Genomic DNA, 17,012 nt, shown 5'->3' on the forward strand with positions numbered 1-17,012 from the left:
TCGAACTGCTAGGTTGGCAGAAGCTGGGACGAGTAACAGGCGCTCACTCTGTTACGCGGCACTCGGGATTCGACCCGCCAAACTGCCGACCTTCTGGTTGACAAGCTCAGCATCCTAACCCACTGAGCCACCGCGTCCCATACAGCATCTATATTTTAACCCTAATCAAATAAACCAACTTTGTAACCCTTTTTTATTATTTTTAACACCATCGTTTATCATTTTTTCTACCAATACAATAAAAAATATCTTCTTCCCATATCTTATCTATAAAATAAATTTTAAAGCCTCATCACTCTGTCTTGGTTTAGAAAAACTCATTAAAATTACTAGTTACTAAAACTTCATATATTGTTTTATATTAACCTCAATCAAACAAGCCATGTTATATTTCTTTTTTGTGTTTAAAAATCTTAATGTTTATTCCATTTAGATAGTGTCCCCTTTTCATTTTCTGTTTTCTCCTTATAACGTCTTCATAACACATCTCTCTTCTAAGTCCAAGGTAAGAAAATTGTTCAAGTCACTCTTCTGATTTATTATTTGTGTGTCCCTTTTAGTTATTAAGATGTCAGCCAGTTTCATTTGATCAATGTAGCATATTATGTTCCATATTATTCTTGTAAGTTGTCATTAGCAAATATCCTTGAATTTTTCCAAAATTAAAATACTTTCCTCCATTCTGTATTAGTGTCTCTTCTCCTTTAATTTATAATCTTCAGTTCTCTCTGGTTAGCTCTAATATCCAATCTTTAAAATATCTTATCTTTTTTTTCTAATCCACAACATTTTCCCATACACTTAGATTCAAAATCTTCATGTGTTTTAGATAGGATTTTGAATAAGCTGCAGAAAGGAGTTTTATAATTAATTTCAAAATCTTATTTCCAACCCATCTGGCTTCTTAGTCTGTTTATAAATTTCCACAGTCAATATTGTAATAACCTTTTGCTGTTTATTTCAGAACAATTTTTTTCAAATTCTTAAATTTACATGAAACCTCTTTCACAAAGGATTGATGATGTATGATGAAATGTATTGTTCTGAAGGTTCTTAACATTCAAAAAACATTTCCTGAAGTGATTAAGAAAGGAAATGGGCAAACCCAGTGTTCATTGGAATGCTCTGTACCGCAATTTTGACTTTTCTTTGGCTCCCAGAGCTCAGAAACCTGTTGGAGACCACTGTTTTATGGTCTTCTTGCAAGAGATCCTCTGTGTGGAGTGCTTATAGGTGATCCCAGGTCCTTCCCCTTTATCCAGAGAGGAACTCTGAGGCACTGATTCCCTCAAGTCATTATTCTGCTGTGGTTATCAGTTTTGTAATGGAGCCATCTTCAATGGGCCATTGCTTCTTCAGAGGTCAACTACCTTCAACTCTGATTAAATTGTCATCATTTGGCTTTTTCATTTTTCCAGGCTTTGAAACAGAACTAGCAGGTGGATAGAATAGTTTGTGAACATGTAAGAAATATGATTTTGTTTTTTCACACAGTCAACATTATAGCAAATGCTCTGAAAAAGAGGTAGGCAGAAGCAATGAGAGATTGCCCATGTTTAGAAGGATCTGGTCCAGCAATTGCATTTAAATTCCTCTTCTAATCACTTTGGCCATAACTCTGATCTCATCTGATGTCACATCTTCTTCAGAGAATTAACAAACCAACCTTGAGCATAGCAAATCCTCACTCTGCAGCGTCAGTTATCACATGTGGCCTAGAAACAGTGAGAGTCTTCTAGACCAAACAAAGAATATGCACAGTCCTGACTAGAGGGTTGTGATAGTATGTGGGAACCACAGAATGGAGAGCCACAGACTGAACAACTGGCATATAAAAGATGTCTCTGCCTATAGAAGTGGAGGATGGCTTTGAGAAGAATTTCAGAAGGGCCTTCCCTAGTTTTCCAAAGAGTAAAAAGAAAGAAGGGGAGAAACATTTCCAGTCTTTCAAGATTCTGTTAATGTAACCTTACAATAAAGACAAAGCTAGTACTCCTGGATGTGCTTCTTGGGTGGACTACCTTGCAGAGCTAACACAGGCAAAGGGTAACAACAACTTTTGGGCCTCATGCTTGCACAACCCTCCTTGGTGGAGCAGTGGGCTAATGCCTCCTTAACTAACACCAGCTGCCTGCAATTAGTGCAGGTTCGCATCCCACCAGGCTCAAGGTTGACTCAGCCTTCCATCCTTCCGAGGTAGGTAAAATGAGGACCCAGATTGTTGAGGGCAATTAAGCTGACTTTGTAATAATGCCGCTTGGGGTGTGTGCGAAAGCCCTAATAAGCAGGCATATACATAGAATGAAGGCTACTGCTAAGCTTGTAAGCCGCCCTGAGTCTTTGGAGAAGGGCGGGATATAAATGGGATTAAAAAAAAAAAGTCTTCAGACTCCCTCTACTGGCCTAAATCACAGTTCATACAAGCCAGGATGCTGTTTCCTTAAATATGTCGTGCAGGAATTAGTGGGCACAAGTTAGCATTAATGGTGCTTAAGGCTAGCTAAAGAGAGTTGTGAATGGAGGAAAAGCATAGAGAAGTAATTCAGCCCAAAACCTTCAGAAGCTTTGACTGCAAGGTCCAAATTACTTTTTGTATGAACACTGCACATTCTTTGTTCTCAGTCTCAGTTCGTGTATGTGTTGAATGTTCTACTTTAAAGCTTTCAATTTACACTTTTTTTTAAAGTAAAGTAAAACAAAGTGTAAAGTAAAATGTAAAGTAATAATAATAAAAAAACAAACAAACCAGGCAGTCTCATTTGGAATCTTTATATTTTTTTTAAAAAAAATTGTTACTCTGCTGCATCTAAATGAGCAGATCAACAAAAAATATTTCAAGAGAGATGATCATGTACCATCATATGATGTACCATCATGCAGGGATGATGTGCGTAAGGAAATGAGTGAGATTATTTTTAAATGAGGAATCCTTAACATACTAATGTGTTACAGTATAGAATAGAACAGAACAGAACAGCAGAACAGAACAGAATAGAATAGAGCTGGAAGGGACCTTGGAGGTCTTCTAGTCCAGCTCCCTGCTCAAGCAGGAGAACCTATACCATCTCAGACAGGTGAATGTCTAGTCTCTTCTTAAAAATCTCCAGTGATGGGGCGCCCACGATTTCTGGGGGTAAGCTGTTCCACTGGTTGATTGTCCTCACTGTCAGGAAGTTTCTCCTTAATTCCAGGTTGCTTCTCTCTTTGATCAGTTTACAATCATGATCTAAATATAGTTAAAGCCAACCTGACATGCATCTAGTTTAACCCACCTTCTTTGGAAAATGATTAGAATCCAAAAGCAATTCCATTCAGTTATTTGAGGGGGAGGGAGGAGGGGCTAGATATTTTTGAACTACCTGCCTCTGGACTTCACAATAAACTCTGATTTAGAGTTTGCAGACGTATGAGACAATAAACCACGGAATTCTCATAACTGATAATTCTGGAGGTTATGCTCCACCATATTCAGAGGATATCAAGAGCTCTTAAATGGGAATTGAGCCTCGCTCTTGATTGATTAAATTTAGGTGCTGCTCCTCAACTGGGGAAATTGTGAGGAGAAATTCAATAGCTTCCATTTTTCTTTTAGACTAACTGCGGTTGTCACGTTGCCCGAAATGGGTAATTTGTGATTAATCCTATGTAGGATTTGCTTGAAAGCCAGAAGAATCAATCCATAGGTTGAGAAACCAAAGTTAAGCGTAGCTCATTATTCAAGTAAATACAAAAGCAGAGAGGAGTAAATGGACCCGGATGGGATATTAAATTTATTCTGAGGTCCAAACACAGCCATTAGCCACCTCTTCAGCATAAAATAACAAAGCAACAAGCATGCTACTAACAGTCTGGTGTCTTCAGGCTCCTCCCATTACCAACAACATTTTCAAACCATTGACAAGTGGGGTAGCTTGGGAGTGTCCAATGGATACCTTTGAAATTTGAGGAGATGTTGCATGCTCTTTCATAAAACAACTGCCGAGGGAGGGAAGCAGTTGTGTATTCACAAGGAAACTGCTATAGTGTACATAGCTCATCACAAGACACAACTGACCAGACATCAAACAAGTTAGATTTACTACTTCCTTTCTCCTCCCAGAATGCTTATTTGTTAACTAGATTTACATCTTGCCTTTCATTCAGGAGCTCAAGGCAGCTCCGGAATAGCACTTCCTCTTCCTATTTTTCACCAGAACAACAGTCTGTGAGGATCACTAGTCTAAGAGAGAATGAGTGGCCCAAAATCGCCCAGTTATCATCCGTGATGGTGGAGAGTGGAATAGAACCCAGACTCCATGCTCCTAGTTCAGAGGTAGGCAACCTTGGCTCTTTTATGACTCGTGGACTTCAACTCCCAGAATTCCTGAGCCAGCTATGGAAGTTGAAGTCCACGAATCATAAAAGCAGGGCTTTTTTTCTCATAGAACGCTCAGAACAGAGTTCCGGCACCTTTTTTGGATGGAACCTTGTAGGGTAGGCAAGGCGGGTTGTATGACATGTGTGAATTCCGGCACCTTTTTCTTTTACAAAAAAAGCACTGCATAAAAGAGCCAAGGTTTCCTACCCCTGTCCTAGTTCAACCCTTTCACTATTGCCTCACATGGCCTCTCTATTCTTGATTTGACAGCTCCCAGTTTAGCTTTGCTGGCTAGATTGTCTTCCTGTCTTGAACCAAACCACCAATATTATTTAATTTTGCTTTCTATAATATATCTGGGATCTCTATGGGGCCCAGAATATTTCTGAAAACCCAAATAAAGTTGGCAGCTGTTGCTTGGCTTTTGCCTATCACAATTCTGATTTTAAAAATTAAAGATACCTGTTAAATTGCTTGGGTGAGCCTACAAGCCTCAGGGCACCATGTTTCAGATTGTCAGCCTCTGGCTAACTGTATTATTCCAAGGCAGGCGAGTGATAATTTCCACCGTTCTTTAAAGCCATAAACCAACTTACCACAAATCATGGGGGGGGACTATGGGAGGTGTAGTGACTGTAACCAGCATGCATCCTGCATTTGGGTATCAAGCTTAATCATAAAGTACTATGGTTACGGAGTTTGCAAACTTGCTTCTCCAATTTTCCTCAGAGGAGGCAGATGGTATGGGGGGGGGGGGGAGAAACACTAGCACATTCTACAGTGAATGTATTGTGCAAATCAACCTGCTATGTCATAGTGTAACCCGTCTTATCCATCATACAAGAGTGTTGTGCACATAAAAAGGAGAAAAAAAATGATTGCCATTTTGAAATCAGGAAAAACCCAAGAATGTGAATCTACTTCAGAAAATTACACACTTACATAAACCGAAAAGGCAAGGGACACTTTTAAAAAAAGCAGACTGCAGAGCATAGCTTCCAATAGAGACCATCTGGTGCCTCACCAATCCCCTGAAACAACTGAGCTAGCTTTCTTTTGCTTTTGAAAACAGTGGTTTTAGCAGAAAACAAGGACCAAGCTTCCAAAACGTAAGATTAAACAAGGTCAAAACAGGCTACCGAGGAGACCTAAAAGGGGAAAATCTGCAACAGCTGCTACCTATTCTGTTGTAGACTTCTTGACTTAAGATTCTTCAAACTAGTGCTTGCTAAGTCTCCTGGCTGCCAGCTCTCATCAGCCCCAGCCAGTATGATCTCTTTGCAGAAATAAAGGCACACAAGCACATACAGCAGGGGTCTTCAAACTTGGCCCTTTTATGACTTGTGGACTTCGACTCCCAGAATTCCTCAGCCAGCGTATGCTGGCTGAGGAATTCTGGGAGTTGAAGTCCACAAGTCATAAAAGGGCCAAGTTTGAAGACCCCTGACATACAGTAACAGAAAGACAACAGCAGAAGCAGAGCTCAGCAGCAGATCCAGATTACTCTTTACAGGGATAAAGAATGAGAGTTATGATGGCCCTGATCCAATTCTATCCTTTTACCAGAGGCTTTTCTGATAGTTTTAGGTAAGCCGGATTTCTTTTACAGTATAAGGAGGAATACAATGGCTTCTCTTAAAGGCCTCACTTGGTCTTTGTGCACGCCACACGCTCCCACACAGACACCATCTCTGCGAGCTGGGTCATACAGCTTTGAGGAGAACTACTGCAGGTTTCCCCTTCATGGATTACTGCCTTGTTGTGGCGAAGGGGCTTGCGTAATTCAATGAAGCTATGAGCTATGCCGTGCAGGGCCACCCAAGACGGAAAGGTCATAGCAGAGAGTTCTGACAAAACGTGATCCACTGGAGAAGGAAATGGCAAACCACTCCAGTATCTTTGCCATGAAAACCCTATGGACAGTACCAAAAGGCAAAACGATATGACGCTGGAAGATGAGCCCCTCAGGTCGGAAGGCGTCCAATATGCTACTGGGGAAGAGCAGAGGGCTAGTACTAGTAGCGCCAGAAAGAATGAAGCAACTGGGCCAAAGCCGAAAGGACGCTCAGCTGTGGATGTGTCTGGTGGTGAAAGGAAAGTCCAATACTGTAAAGATTTTTTCTCCATAGGAACCTAGAATGTAAGATCCATGAATCAAGGCAAGCTGGACGTGGTCAAACAAGAGATGACAAGACTGAGCATCGACATCTTAGGAATCAGCGAACTAAAATGGACAGGAATGGGTGAATTTAATTCAGATGACCATCAGGTATACTACTGCGGGCAAGAATCCCTCAGAAGAAATGGAGTAGCCTTCATAGTCAATAAAAGAGTAGGAAAAGCAATACTGGGATACAATCCCCAAAATGTCAGAATGATCTCAGTTCGAATCCAAGTCAAACCATTCAATATCACAGTAGTCCAGGTCTATGCCCCAACCACCAATGCTGAAAAGAATGAAACTGACCGGTTCTATGAAGCCCTACAGCACCTTATAGAACTAACACCAAAAAATGATGTCTTTATCATCATGGGGGATTGGAATGCTAAAGTAGGAAGCCAAAAGATAACTGGAATAACAGGCAAGTTTGGCCTTGGAGTACAAAATGAAGCAGGGCACGGGCTGATAGAATTTTGTCAAAAGAATACGATGGTCATAGCAAACACTCTTTTCCAACAACCCAAGAGACGGCTCTACACATAGACATCACCAGATGGTCAACACAGAAATCAGATTGACTATATGCTCTGCAGCCAAAGATGGAGAAGCTCTATACAGTCAGTAAAAACAAGACCAGGAGTTAACTGTGGCTCAGACCATGAGCTTCTCGTTGCAAAGTTTAGGCTTAAACTGAAGAAAGTAGGGAAAAGCACTAGGCCACTCAGGTATGAATTAAATCATATCCCTGTTGAATATACAGTAGAGGTGATAAATAGATTTAAGGAATTAGATCTGATAGACAGAGTGCCTGAAGAACTATGGACAGAGGTTCACAACATTATACAAGAGGTAGCAACTAAAACCACCCCAAAGAAAAAGAAATGCAAAAAAGCAAAATGGCTGTCTGAGGAAGCTTTGCAAATAGCTGAGAAAAGGAAGGAAGCAAAAGGCAAGGGAGAAAAAGAAAGATACGCCCAATTGAATGCAGAATTCCAGAGAATAGCTAGAAGAGATAAGAATGCCTTCTTAAATGAACAGTGCAAAGAAATAGAAGAAAACAATAGAACAGGGAGGACCAGAGATCTTTTCAAGAAAATTGGAGAGATGAAGGCAACGTTTCATGCAAAAATGGGCACGATAAAGGACCAAAATGGCAGGGACCTAACAGAGGCAGAAGAGATTAAGAAGAGGTGGCAAAATTACACAGAAGAACTATACAAGAACAAGCTTAACGTTCCTGATAACCATGATGAGGTGGTCACTGACCTCGAGCCAGGCATTCTAGAACGTGAAGTGAAATGGGCCTTAGGAAAGCTGAGCAACAACAAATCTAGTGGAGGTGACAGTATTCCAGCTGAGCTATTCAAAATCTTAAAAGACGATGCAGTTAAAAGTGCTACACTCAATTTGCCAGTAAATTTGGAAAACTCAACAGTGGCCACAGGATTGGAAAAGATCAGTTTACATTCCAATTCCAAAGAAAGGCAGTGCCAAAGAATGTTCAAACTATCGCACTATTGCACTCATTTCTCATGCTAGTAAAGTTATGCTTAAAATCCTACAAGCTAGACTCCAGCAGTATGTGGATCGAGAACTACCAGAAGTACAGGCAGGATTTCAAAGAGGCAGAGGAACTAGAGATCAAATTGCCAACATACACTGGATCATGGAGAAAGCTAGAGAGTTCCAGAAAAACATCTACTTCTGCTTCATTGACTATGCTAAAGCCTTTGATTGTGTGGATCATAACAAACTGTGGCAAGTCCTTAAAGAGATGGGCGTAGCAGACCATCTTATTTGTCTCTTGAGAAACCTATATGTGGGCCAAGAAGCAACAGTGAGAACTGGACACGGAACCACTGATTGGTTCAAAATTGGAAAGGAGTCCGGCAAGGCTGTATACTGTCGCCCTGCCTGTTTAACTTATATGCAGAGCACATCATGAGAAAGGCAGGGCTAGATGAATCAAAAGTTGGAATTAAGATTGCTGGGAGAAATATCAACAACCTAAGATATGTAGATGATACCACTCTAATGGCAGAAAGTGAAGAAGAACTAAAGAGCCTTTTGTTGCAGGTGAAGAAGGAGAGTGCAAAAGTTGGGTTGAAACTTAAAATTAAGAAAACCAAGATCATGGCATCCGGCCGTCTCAATTCCTGGTAAATAGATGGGGAAGAAATGGAGGTAGAGACAGATTTTATTTTCCTGGGCTCCAAGATCACCGCAGATGGGGACTGCAGCCAAGAAATTAAAAGACGCTTGCTCCTGGGGAAGAAAGCCATGGCAAATCTAGACAGCACACTAAAAAGCAGAGACATCACCCTGCCAACAAAAGTGCGTATAGTCAAGGCTATGGTCTTCCCAGTTGCAATGTACGGCAGTGAAAGTTGGACCATAAGAAAGGCTGAGCGCCAAAGAATTGAGGCCTTTGAATTATGGTGCTGGAGAAGACTCCTGCGAGTCCCTTGGACTGCAAGGCGATCAAACCGGTCAGTCCTAGAGGAGATCAACCCTGACTGTTCTTTAAAAGGCCAGATCCTGAAGCTGAAACTCAAATACTTTGGCCACCTAATGAGAAGGAAGGACTCACTGGAGAAAAGCCTAATGCTGGGAAAGACTGAGGGCAATAGAAGAAGGGGACGACAGAGAATGAGGTGGCTGGATGGAGTCACTGAAGTAGTAGGCATGAGCGTAAGTGAACTCCAGGACAGGAAGGCTTGGAGGAACGTTGTCCATAGGGTCACGATGGGTCAGACACAACTTCGCAGCTAACAACAACAACAAAGGCAGGTTTGCTATTTAATCTCAGCTGTGAATCCAGGCTGTATCTTTTCTTTCTTCCCCAAATGGGGAGTTCCTTATGCCAGGATAGCTTCCTTATTCTGAGGCTTCTCTTCCATGATGGGCAAAGAGTTTGTCCATTACTGGCTACCCAACGACTTGTTCACTGCTCAACAAGAGTGACAACCATTTAAGGTTAGGAAACTGGACCAAACTTCACCCTCCCCTTGTATCCTGTCCCAGACAGTCAGCAGAATCCTACCAACATCTTGTGTAGCTCCTCCCTGCTTCTTGGTCCTGTTCCATTGTGACAGGTTTTGTATAAATTCTCCCAATTTTTATACTTCGATGAGTATAAAAAAAATGGAAAGGGGAGCAGAGCGCACGCAGCAGAATCTAAATTTAATGGCCTTTCAGCAAACAGAGATCCATTTTCTTCTGTCGTGCCTCAATTAATAGGAAAAGAAAGGTTGAGGATGGAAAAGGCACTTCTTCCTTTTCCATACTGACATCTACATCTGCCTGTAGAAGCAGATATCCTGTTACAATGAAGGGCAAGGTGGCTTCCCATCTAGGGCAGGGCTTTTCAACCTTTTTACCCATTGTACCATTTTAGGATATGGCAACATCCGAGTACCACCAGTCGTCTAGCAAGGTGTCAAAAACGTGATGACCAAAAAAAAAGGAAAAAGGTGATGAAGTACAGGTAGTCCTCGACTTACAACAGTTCGCTTACTGACTGTTTGAAGTTACAATGGCACTGAAAAAAGTGCCCCACAAGCCACAGCCGAGCAAGACACCTGCCTGCCCACCCGGCGGCGCTCTTCCTCCTGTTCGAGGTTTTCATTGCGGTGAGCATTTCTGTTGAGGATTGGAAGCAGAGGTGGAGTGGGGGGTGTTTGGTTTTTATTCCCCCCGCCCGTCTGCTGGGTGGTTGCAGCAGGTTTTGGTCACTTCACATGACCTTGGGACACTGTGACCATCACAAATATGAATCAATTGCCAAGCATCTGAATGTAAATCACAAGACCCTGGAGATGCTGCAGCATTCCAGCTGATCGGCGTTTCTTCTGGGCTCAGAACTGCCAGGATCAGTGCCAAGCTCCAGCTGGAGCCTGGCGCTGATCCTGGCGCTTCCACTGAGCCCTGACAGCCCCGAAGAAGCACTGATCCTGGTGCTGGTCCTGCAGCTCCAGCCATCTCTCGCTCAGGCTTGTGTGGTGCTGCCACTGGTTCAGCTCATTTTTAGCAGTTGTCCAACCATCCAACACAACTTCAAGAGCTTCTCAAAAGGAGAGTGCTGAGTGCGTAGGAAATGAAAGATCCTACAGCAGAGATGTCAAACACAAGGCCCGGGGGCCGGATCCGGCCCACGAAGTAGTTTCATGTGGCCCGTGAAGCCATCCTGGAAACAGTGAGGGAATGGCCCCCACTGCCTTGGCCCTGGCCCAGAGACCCTCCTTCTGCCAGAGACCCTCAGATATGTCCCACTCCTGCCCAGGCCCCCATAGGCACCCTTGATGCGAACGATGTAGAGCTGGCCACGCCCACCCAGTAGGCCATACGCACTCTAGCCACGCCCACCCAGTAGGCCACACCCACCCAGTAGGCCATACCCACCCAGCCCCCTGAGGGCAACTGCAATGCTGATGCGGCCCTCAATGAAATTGAGTTTGACACCCCTGTCCTACAGCAAACACAGCAGCTGCTCAGCCTGGATGTTTACTTTTTAATTCAATCAGAAAGATAAGAGACCTCTTCAGTGCTGGCAGCCTGAAGTAGAGAACCAGAGGCATTTCCCTAATTCTGACCCAGGCCTCAAACTACGTGTTCATTCAAGTACCATTCTTGGTTATTGATGCTGCAGACTCCTGCCTTTCTCCACAGCCTAATCTTTTCTTTTAGCAATAAGCTAAGCTGGAGGTCACTGTTCTTTTGCCAAAGGAAGAAACAGAGAAAAAGTCCATTTTATACTGGAAAACAGGTCTGCTTTGCACATTTTCTGCTTTGCACAGGAGCAACAAAGAAACTCAGAAAATTAAGAAAATCTTTCTTGTACCGGGGGCCCTAGAGCAAAGCAGCAAGATAAAAAAAAAACAGTTTGTAGGTTGCCTGGGGTTCAGGAAAACTGTTTGCCTCAGCCTTACTTTAAAGAGGGAAAAATATACAAGCTGTTTTATGCAACTAGCAATCCCTTTTGTAAAGCTGAGGGCAGAGAAGCTTAGAATGGATGGATTGTGCCTATAAAAATCACACATCACAGTTCCAAGATCAATGTGGGCTGAAAACATTTTACCATCTTTCCCACTCCAGGCATGGTTGTGATTAAGGAGAAGGCCCAATGACAAGATTGGCACCAATATTCCTCCAGCTGTTTCATAAGTGTAAGCAGCAGGACCAATAAGCATGGGAAATAGCAAAGTTCAGCGACAGCAAGAGGGCCCTAGTGCACATAAATAACTCAGCTCATGAATGTGGCCTTGTACATGCAGTACAGGAGACACAGGTTTGTAAAGCAGTAAAGGGCAAGAGGAACTCTTTGGGGATAACTAGACTTTTTGGGTACCAGACAGCAGTTTAGCAGGTTATGATTTAAAAATCCTCATTTTATCCACTGGCAAAGGAGTCAAGAAGCATGGCTTTTGGACCATATTTGATGGCACCCTTTCCAGAGCTCTCAATATGCTTCACTGAGGTGAATTTTCCTAGTTTTGCAACCTAACTATGTCATATATTACCAGTGGGCAAAGATGCCCAAACCCAGAGCTACCCTTAAAAAAAAAAGCCTTTCCCCCACTTTTGTTCATTCTACTTCATCTGCCATCCTGACTAAGCAGCCCGGCTCTGCTCCAATCCTAACTCATCTTCTCCTCTTTCCCCATTCGAAAGAGTTCAACACGGAAAGATACAATAATTGCACTTCCCAGCATTCTCTCTCTTCCCAGAAGCCTCGCTGAGCTGATCTAATGTTTTAATGCTTACTTCCCTGGAAGCAATTTCAACTCGCCTGGTTCCCCTCCCTCCAGACCACACACAGCTGGGACAGCCAGGTGTCTGACTGACCACCATACAGGCTGGACAGCTGGATTCCTATTCCTGTGGTGTCTGGCAATTGGAGACAGCATCATTTCTCCCTCCTGGAATACAGCTTATGTTCATGACAGTGCTGATCTAGGGAGTTCTCAAAACTGCTACCAGTGCAAGTTCTGGAAATAGATGTGTATTTTGCTTCAGATATTTCATTTGTTCCCAGGATTAAATTCACGTCTTAAAAATGATGTTATAACAGATGCTGATAGAAATCTACAAGCTTGGACACTCTTTCAGGGAGGCTCAGAGCTACAAGTGGGCAGGGGATAAATCAGAATATCTGGTAGGCTTTTAAATGCGGTGCAGGAGATCTGTCAGGATTTTTGTCCTTTTACCTGTCAAACAAAACGACTGTCTTCTCTACATTGTTGGAAAAAGCATTTATGGAAAAATAAAGAACATCTCCTGCTCCAATTAGGGCCGCAAGCTGTACAGCAGGTTCCTTTGATCACAGCTTTGAACTGCAGGTCTAGTCTAACAATAGCTAAGAATCCAGGAAAATCCTCAAGCCATGGACCTGCTTAGTACAACTCAGAATAAGAATAATAGGAGCTAATTAGAGTCATTTTTTTAAAAATAAATAGACTTCTGTTATGCCAGAATTCTCTTTGTTTCATCCCATTCAAATCTGCACCACGGTCAAGAACTCCATCATATTTCCTGCTGAGGTGGATATTTATATATATAAAACTGAGGAATCAGCAGCATATTAATAGATCGCCCCAAATTAATAAGATAACCTCTCTCATCTGCTTTTAAAAATTCACATGAGATTGTTAAGATTTCCAAAATTAGAAGAAAGAAGAGCAAATATTGCAGCACCCAACAAGGAAGCAATCAGCTAGCCAGCCTCTCTTTCTCTACTGATTGGACACCCACCCAGGAAAGAGCAGAAACACCATACATAGCTTCCCTTCTCCAGCCCTTGCAGATAATTCAGGAGTAGTCCGTTTCAAAGCCGAAGAGCCAGCGCTTGTCCGAGGACGTCTCCGTGGTCATGTGGCCGGCATGACTAGACGCCAAAGGCGCACGGAACGCTGTTACCTTCCCACCGTAGTGGTCCCTATTTTTCTACTTGCATTTTTTACGTGCTTTCGAACTGCTAGGTTGGCAGAAGCTGGGACGAGTAACAGGCGCTCACTCTGTTACACGGCACTCGGGATTCGACCCGCCAAACTGCCGACCTTCTGATCAACAAGCTCAGTGTCCTAACCCACTGAGCCACCGTGTACTCACTGGTACTAAATGCTAAAGGAACCAAAAGGGATGCACTCTTCTTACCTAACAAAGCCAACAAAAGCCATTCATCAGAATAACGTGTTACATTTTCCATTCTGTTTCCAGGCCTAAATCCAGACTAAAAAGGGGGTCAAGATAACCTACTTGAATTCTGTAGCTGATGCCTCCTCTACATCCTTTCCTACAAAAGGGAAGGTTGGAGATGCAATGGAAACTGTCCAATGCTTGGATCCAGGAAAGTCTTCTTTAACAAGAAATATACTGCACCTCTAAAGCGACTGGTACCACCCCTTCTCCTAGTGAGGTGCTGGCCATCTCCTGAACCCAACTAGTAGAGCTAGAGTTCCCTCCACAAGTGGTGGATCTCATCCCACCATATCCTTCCCTTTGAGTCTAGATAGAAGCCAAAAATGAATCTGATAGCATTATAGAATCTTATGCAATCAACTTTTCCTGTTATGCTCAGGTAGAGCTCAGATTTTTGCAAATATGAGCAATTTTATTGGCAAACCATTGCACAACTCATACTGTAACAGCTGCAGATGGATCATTGTGCCTGCTCTTTCTCCACAGGGAGCAAAGGTAGAGAAATGCTGGCACGTGGCTGCCTTTACCACAAAAGTCTAAGCTCCAGCAGAGGAGTATGTGTAAATGTGTCTTTCAAAGCAAATTTCTAAAGTTCCCAAAATACATTTGGGGAAAAAACATGCTGAATTAGTCATCCTGATGAAACAAAAAAATGCTTTTCTTGAGTTTTGTTTTGAAGGCAAAATGACTCAAAGTAGGAATATTACTTAAATGAACAAAATGTCAACCCACTAAAACTGCTCATTACTAAAGGGATTCTAGACAAGGGGTTGAAGTTACTCAGACACAAAGATACTTTCCGATACTAAAATTCAGAATAAGAAGCCATCTTTGCATTTGAGAATTAATGACCCCAATGGTTGTATTCAAGGCTGGGCCACCGGCTGAATTACAACACTGTATAAAGTGGAGAGGGAAAAATACCCAAACTTCTATATACACAAAGCCATTGTCCCCTCACAGCCATGATGGTCACCTCTTACCTGTTCTACTCTTGCTGTTGGTCAAGATCTCCTGCAGGCGCTCCTGAAGTTTATCTGCTCGCTTCCTTTCCAGATGAAGCTGTCTCTTGAGGTCCTTCAACTGTTCGTGGGGAAAAGAGAGATGTGGAGGAAATCAAAGCTGGATTCACTGATGCTTAGTCCCACCACTGGCTGTCCCACCCCCATTTAATTCTCTTTGCAAAAGATAAGTAAGCAAGCCTGCACATGCATAATGTAGGAAGTTAACTAACGTAATTGGGGCCAGGCACTCTGTCACTAAGCGACATGGTCAAAAAATGTAAAATCATGTGACAATGCTGACTTACAATAGTAGTTCTGGCAGTACCAGTTGCAGTCATTAAGTGAATTGTGCATGGTCACATGACCATGACTTGTGACTTCCTGTCGGCTTCCCCACTGATTTTGCTTGTCGGAAACCAGCAGTGAAGATCACGTGACTGCAAGACACCATGACTGTCAAATTGTGCATCAGTTACCAAATGCACAAATTGTGATCACATGAGTGTGGGGGCACAACAAGAACTCTGAGGAATGGCCATAAGGCCCCTTGTTCAGGGTCACGGCATTGTAACTCTGAACTGCCACTGAACGAGTGATCACTAAGGTCTACTGTACTTCTCTTTCACTAGTATTGGATCACAACCACCTCTTCTATACAAAAAGATAAGAATTGCAAATGTGTAGGTAGTACATTCATGTGGGTGGACATGAGGAAATCTTGGAATCACAACACTACAGTTAGGATCAGAAAGTAAAACAAAGGCAGTTTTGAAGACTTTGGAATTAGGCACTGGCTAGACATCTGCACAATTTAGCAGTCTGTGGTTGCTGGCATGTACCGATAGCTTAGCATCTGAGCAGCGAGGCTAATTTCTCAGGATGGAAGGAAGAGGTTTTCCATGGGGATACCATCCATCAAGTGAAGCATCTCCAACTTCTGGAATAATCTTTATTCAAGCAACTCACGCTATTCTTTCTGGTTGCTTAAATCACCAGCAACAGTGAGGAGAGAAGCCAGACCAGCGTGAAATACAGCTCAGTGGAGTAAGAGAAGTGGGCGTGACTCCATTGTAATTTAATGCATTTAAAGTGAAGGGACTTTATCAGTTGGGTGTTTGTTCCATTATCCGAGTAACAATAAAAATCTTTCCAGAAAACCAAACGGTTCTCGTTGGCCAATTCTGCCAGCTTCATGTGGCTTGATGTTTCCAACGTTCTTTTTTTTTAACTGATGATGGTAGACTGGAATTTAGCAGTCTTGTCTTATAGTTTGCCAGCAATTCTCCACTTCACCTTTCCTTCAGGCTTCACAAAGGGAATGGAACAGAGACAGAAACTGTCCTAGCTACCTGATGAAATCATCTCGGAGGTTAAAAGAGAAAAGCAAAGAACAGCAAGCGGAGGTCACAATAGCTCAACCAGCCAGACGAAGTATGATGTGCACTCTCCCAGACCCCCGCCCAATTTCCATGGAGAATCCCTCCAACTTACTGCTGCACTCCCTTTCTTCTCCAGGATCCGTTGCCCATCTACTGTGTCCTTCACTTCCTGCCAAAGAGACATAACTGTTCACTTCATAAATCAAAATGATGTCTCTATCACACGTGGTTAGCAGCAATACAGCTCAGGATTTCTTTCTCCGTTCATCTCATCTTTACAAGGGCCCCTCTTCGCATAGTAGGACTGCTGAGCTGCAAGTGATGGGATCTCTTTGTCACCTTCATACTCCAGGGGTGGGATAGAAGCAGAGTTTCTACCACTTTGAAAATGTCATACTGTTTACTGTTTTTTAACTGGGGTTTTATTGCAAGGTTTATATAATTCTTTTAATTGATTTTAAGTTTTGTAACTGTTGTATCTGTTTTTTAAATAACCTTGTGAACCGCCCTGAGTCCTACGGGAGAAGGGCGGTATATAAATTGAATAAATAAATAAATACTATGAAAGAAAAAAAACGCACCAAATCGACTTCCCCTAGCTTTATCTCCAATCCCAATTAGCCCATCTACCACAAAAAGAGTACAATCACAAATTGCAGAAAAGCAAAGAGATGACTTTTGAGAAGTGTGTGGCAACTTAACAAAGCCAGAGCTTAGCCAGGGAAAACATGAGAAAAAACCCCCTCATTTCTATATAATGTTACTACTTTTGGCAAGGACTCAAAAATAACTTCACAACTTCTCTCAGTTTGTGCTACTAATCGCATGGTACGCTGTGCCATTGTTGGAATTTCTTATAATAGTATTTTATTTGGATTTATTTTAGTATCTTTGTTCTTATTTTTAGATTTTAC

General features: G+C 42.5%; 1 protein-coding gene across 8 annotated transcripts in view; it reads right to left on the bottom strand.

The window, feature by feature from the left end:
- Nucleotides 1-17,012, bottom strand: part of GRIPAP1 (GRIP1 associated protein 1) — a 76,789-nt gene that overhangs the window by 18,357 nt on the left and 41,420 nt on the right. For all 8 annotated transcript variants that reach the window (XR_014025512.1, XM_081320618.1, XM_081320615.1 and 5 more), the window contains 2 exons: nt 16,211-16,267; nt 14,699-14,798 (listed from right to left, as the gene is read on the bottom strand). Coding sequence is in view for 7 of the 8 variants with exons in the window: in XM_081320618.1 (XP_081176744.1) it covers nt 14,699-14,798; nt 16,211-16,267 (157 nt within the window). In the remaining variant the exon portion in view is untranslated. The remainder of the gene's footprint in view (nt 1-14,698; nt 14,799-16,210; nt 16,268-17,012) is intronic.

Source organism: Vipera berus (genome assembly GCF_964194415.1).
Source record: "Vipera berus genome assembly, chromosome: 2".
Taxonomy (NCBI): domain Eukaryota; kingdom Metazoa; phylum Chordata; class Lepidosauria; order Squamata; family Viperidae; genus Vipera; species Vipera berus.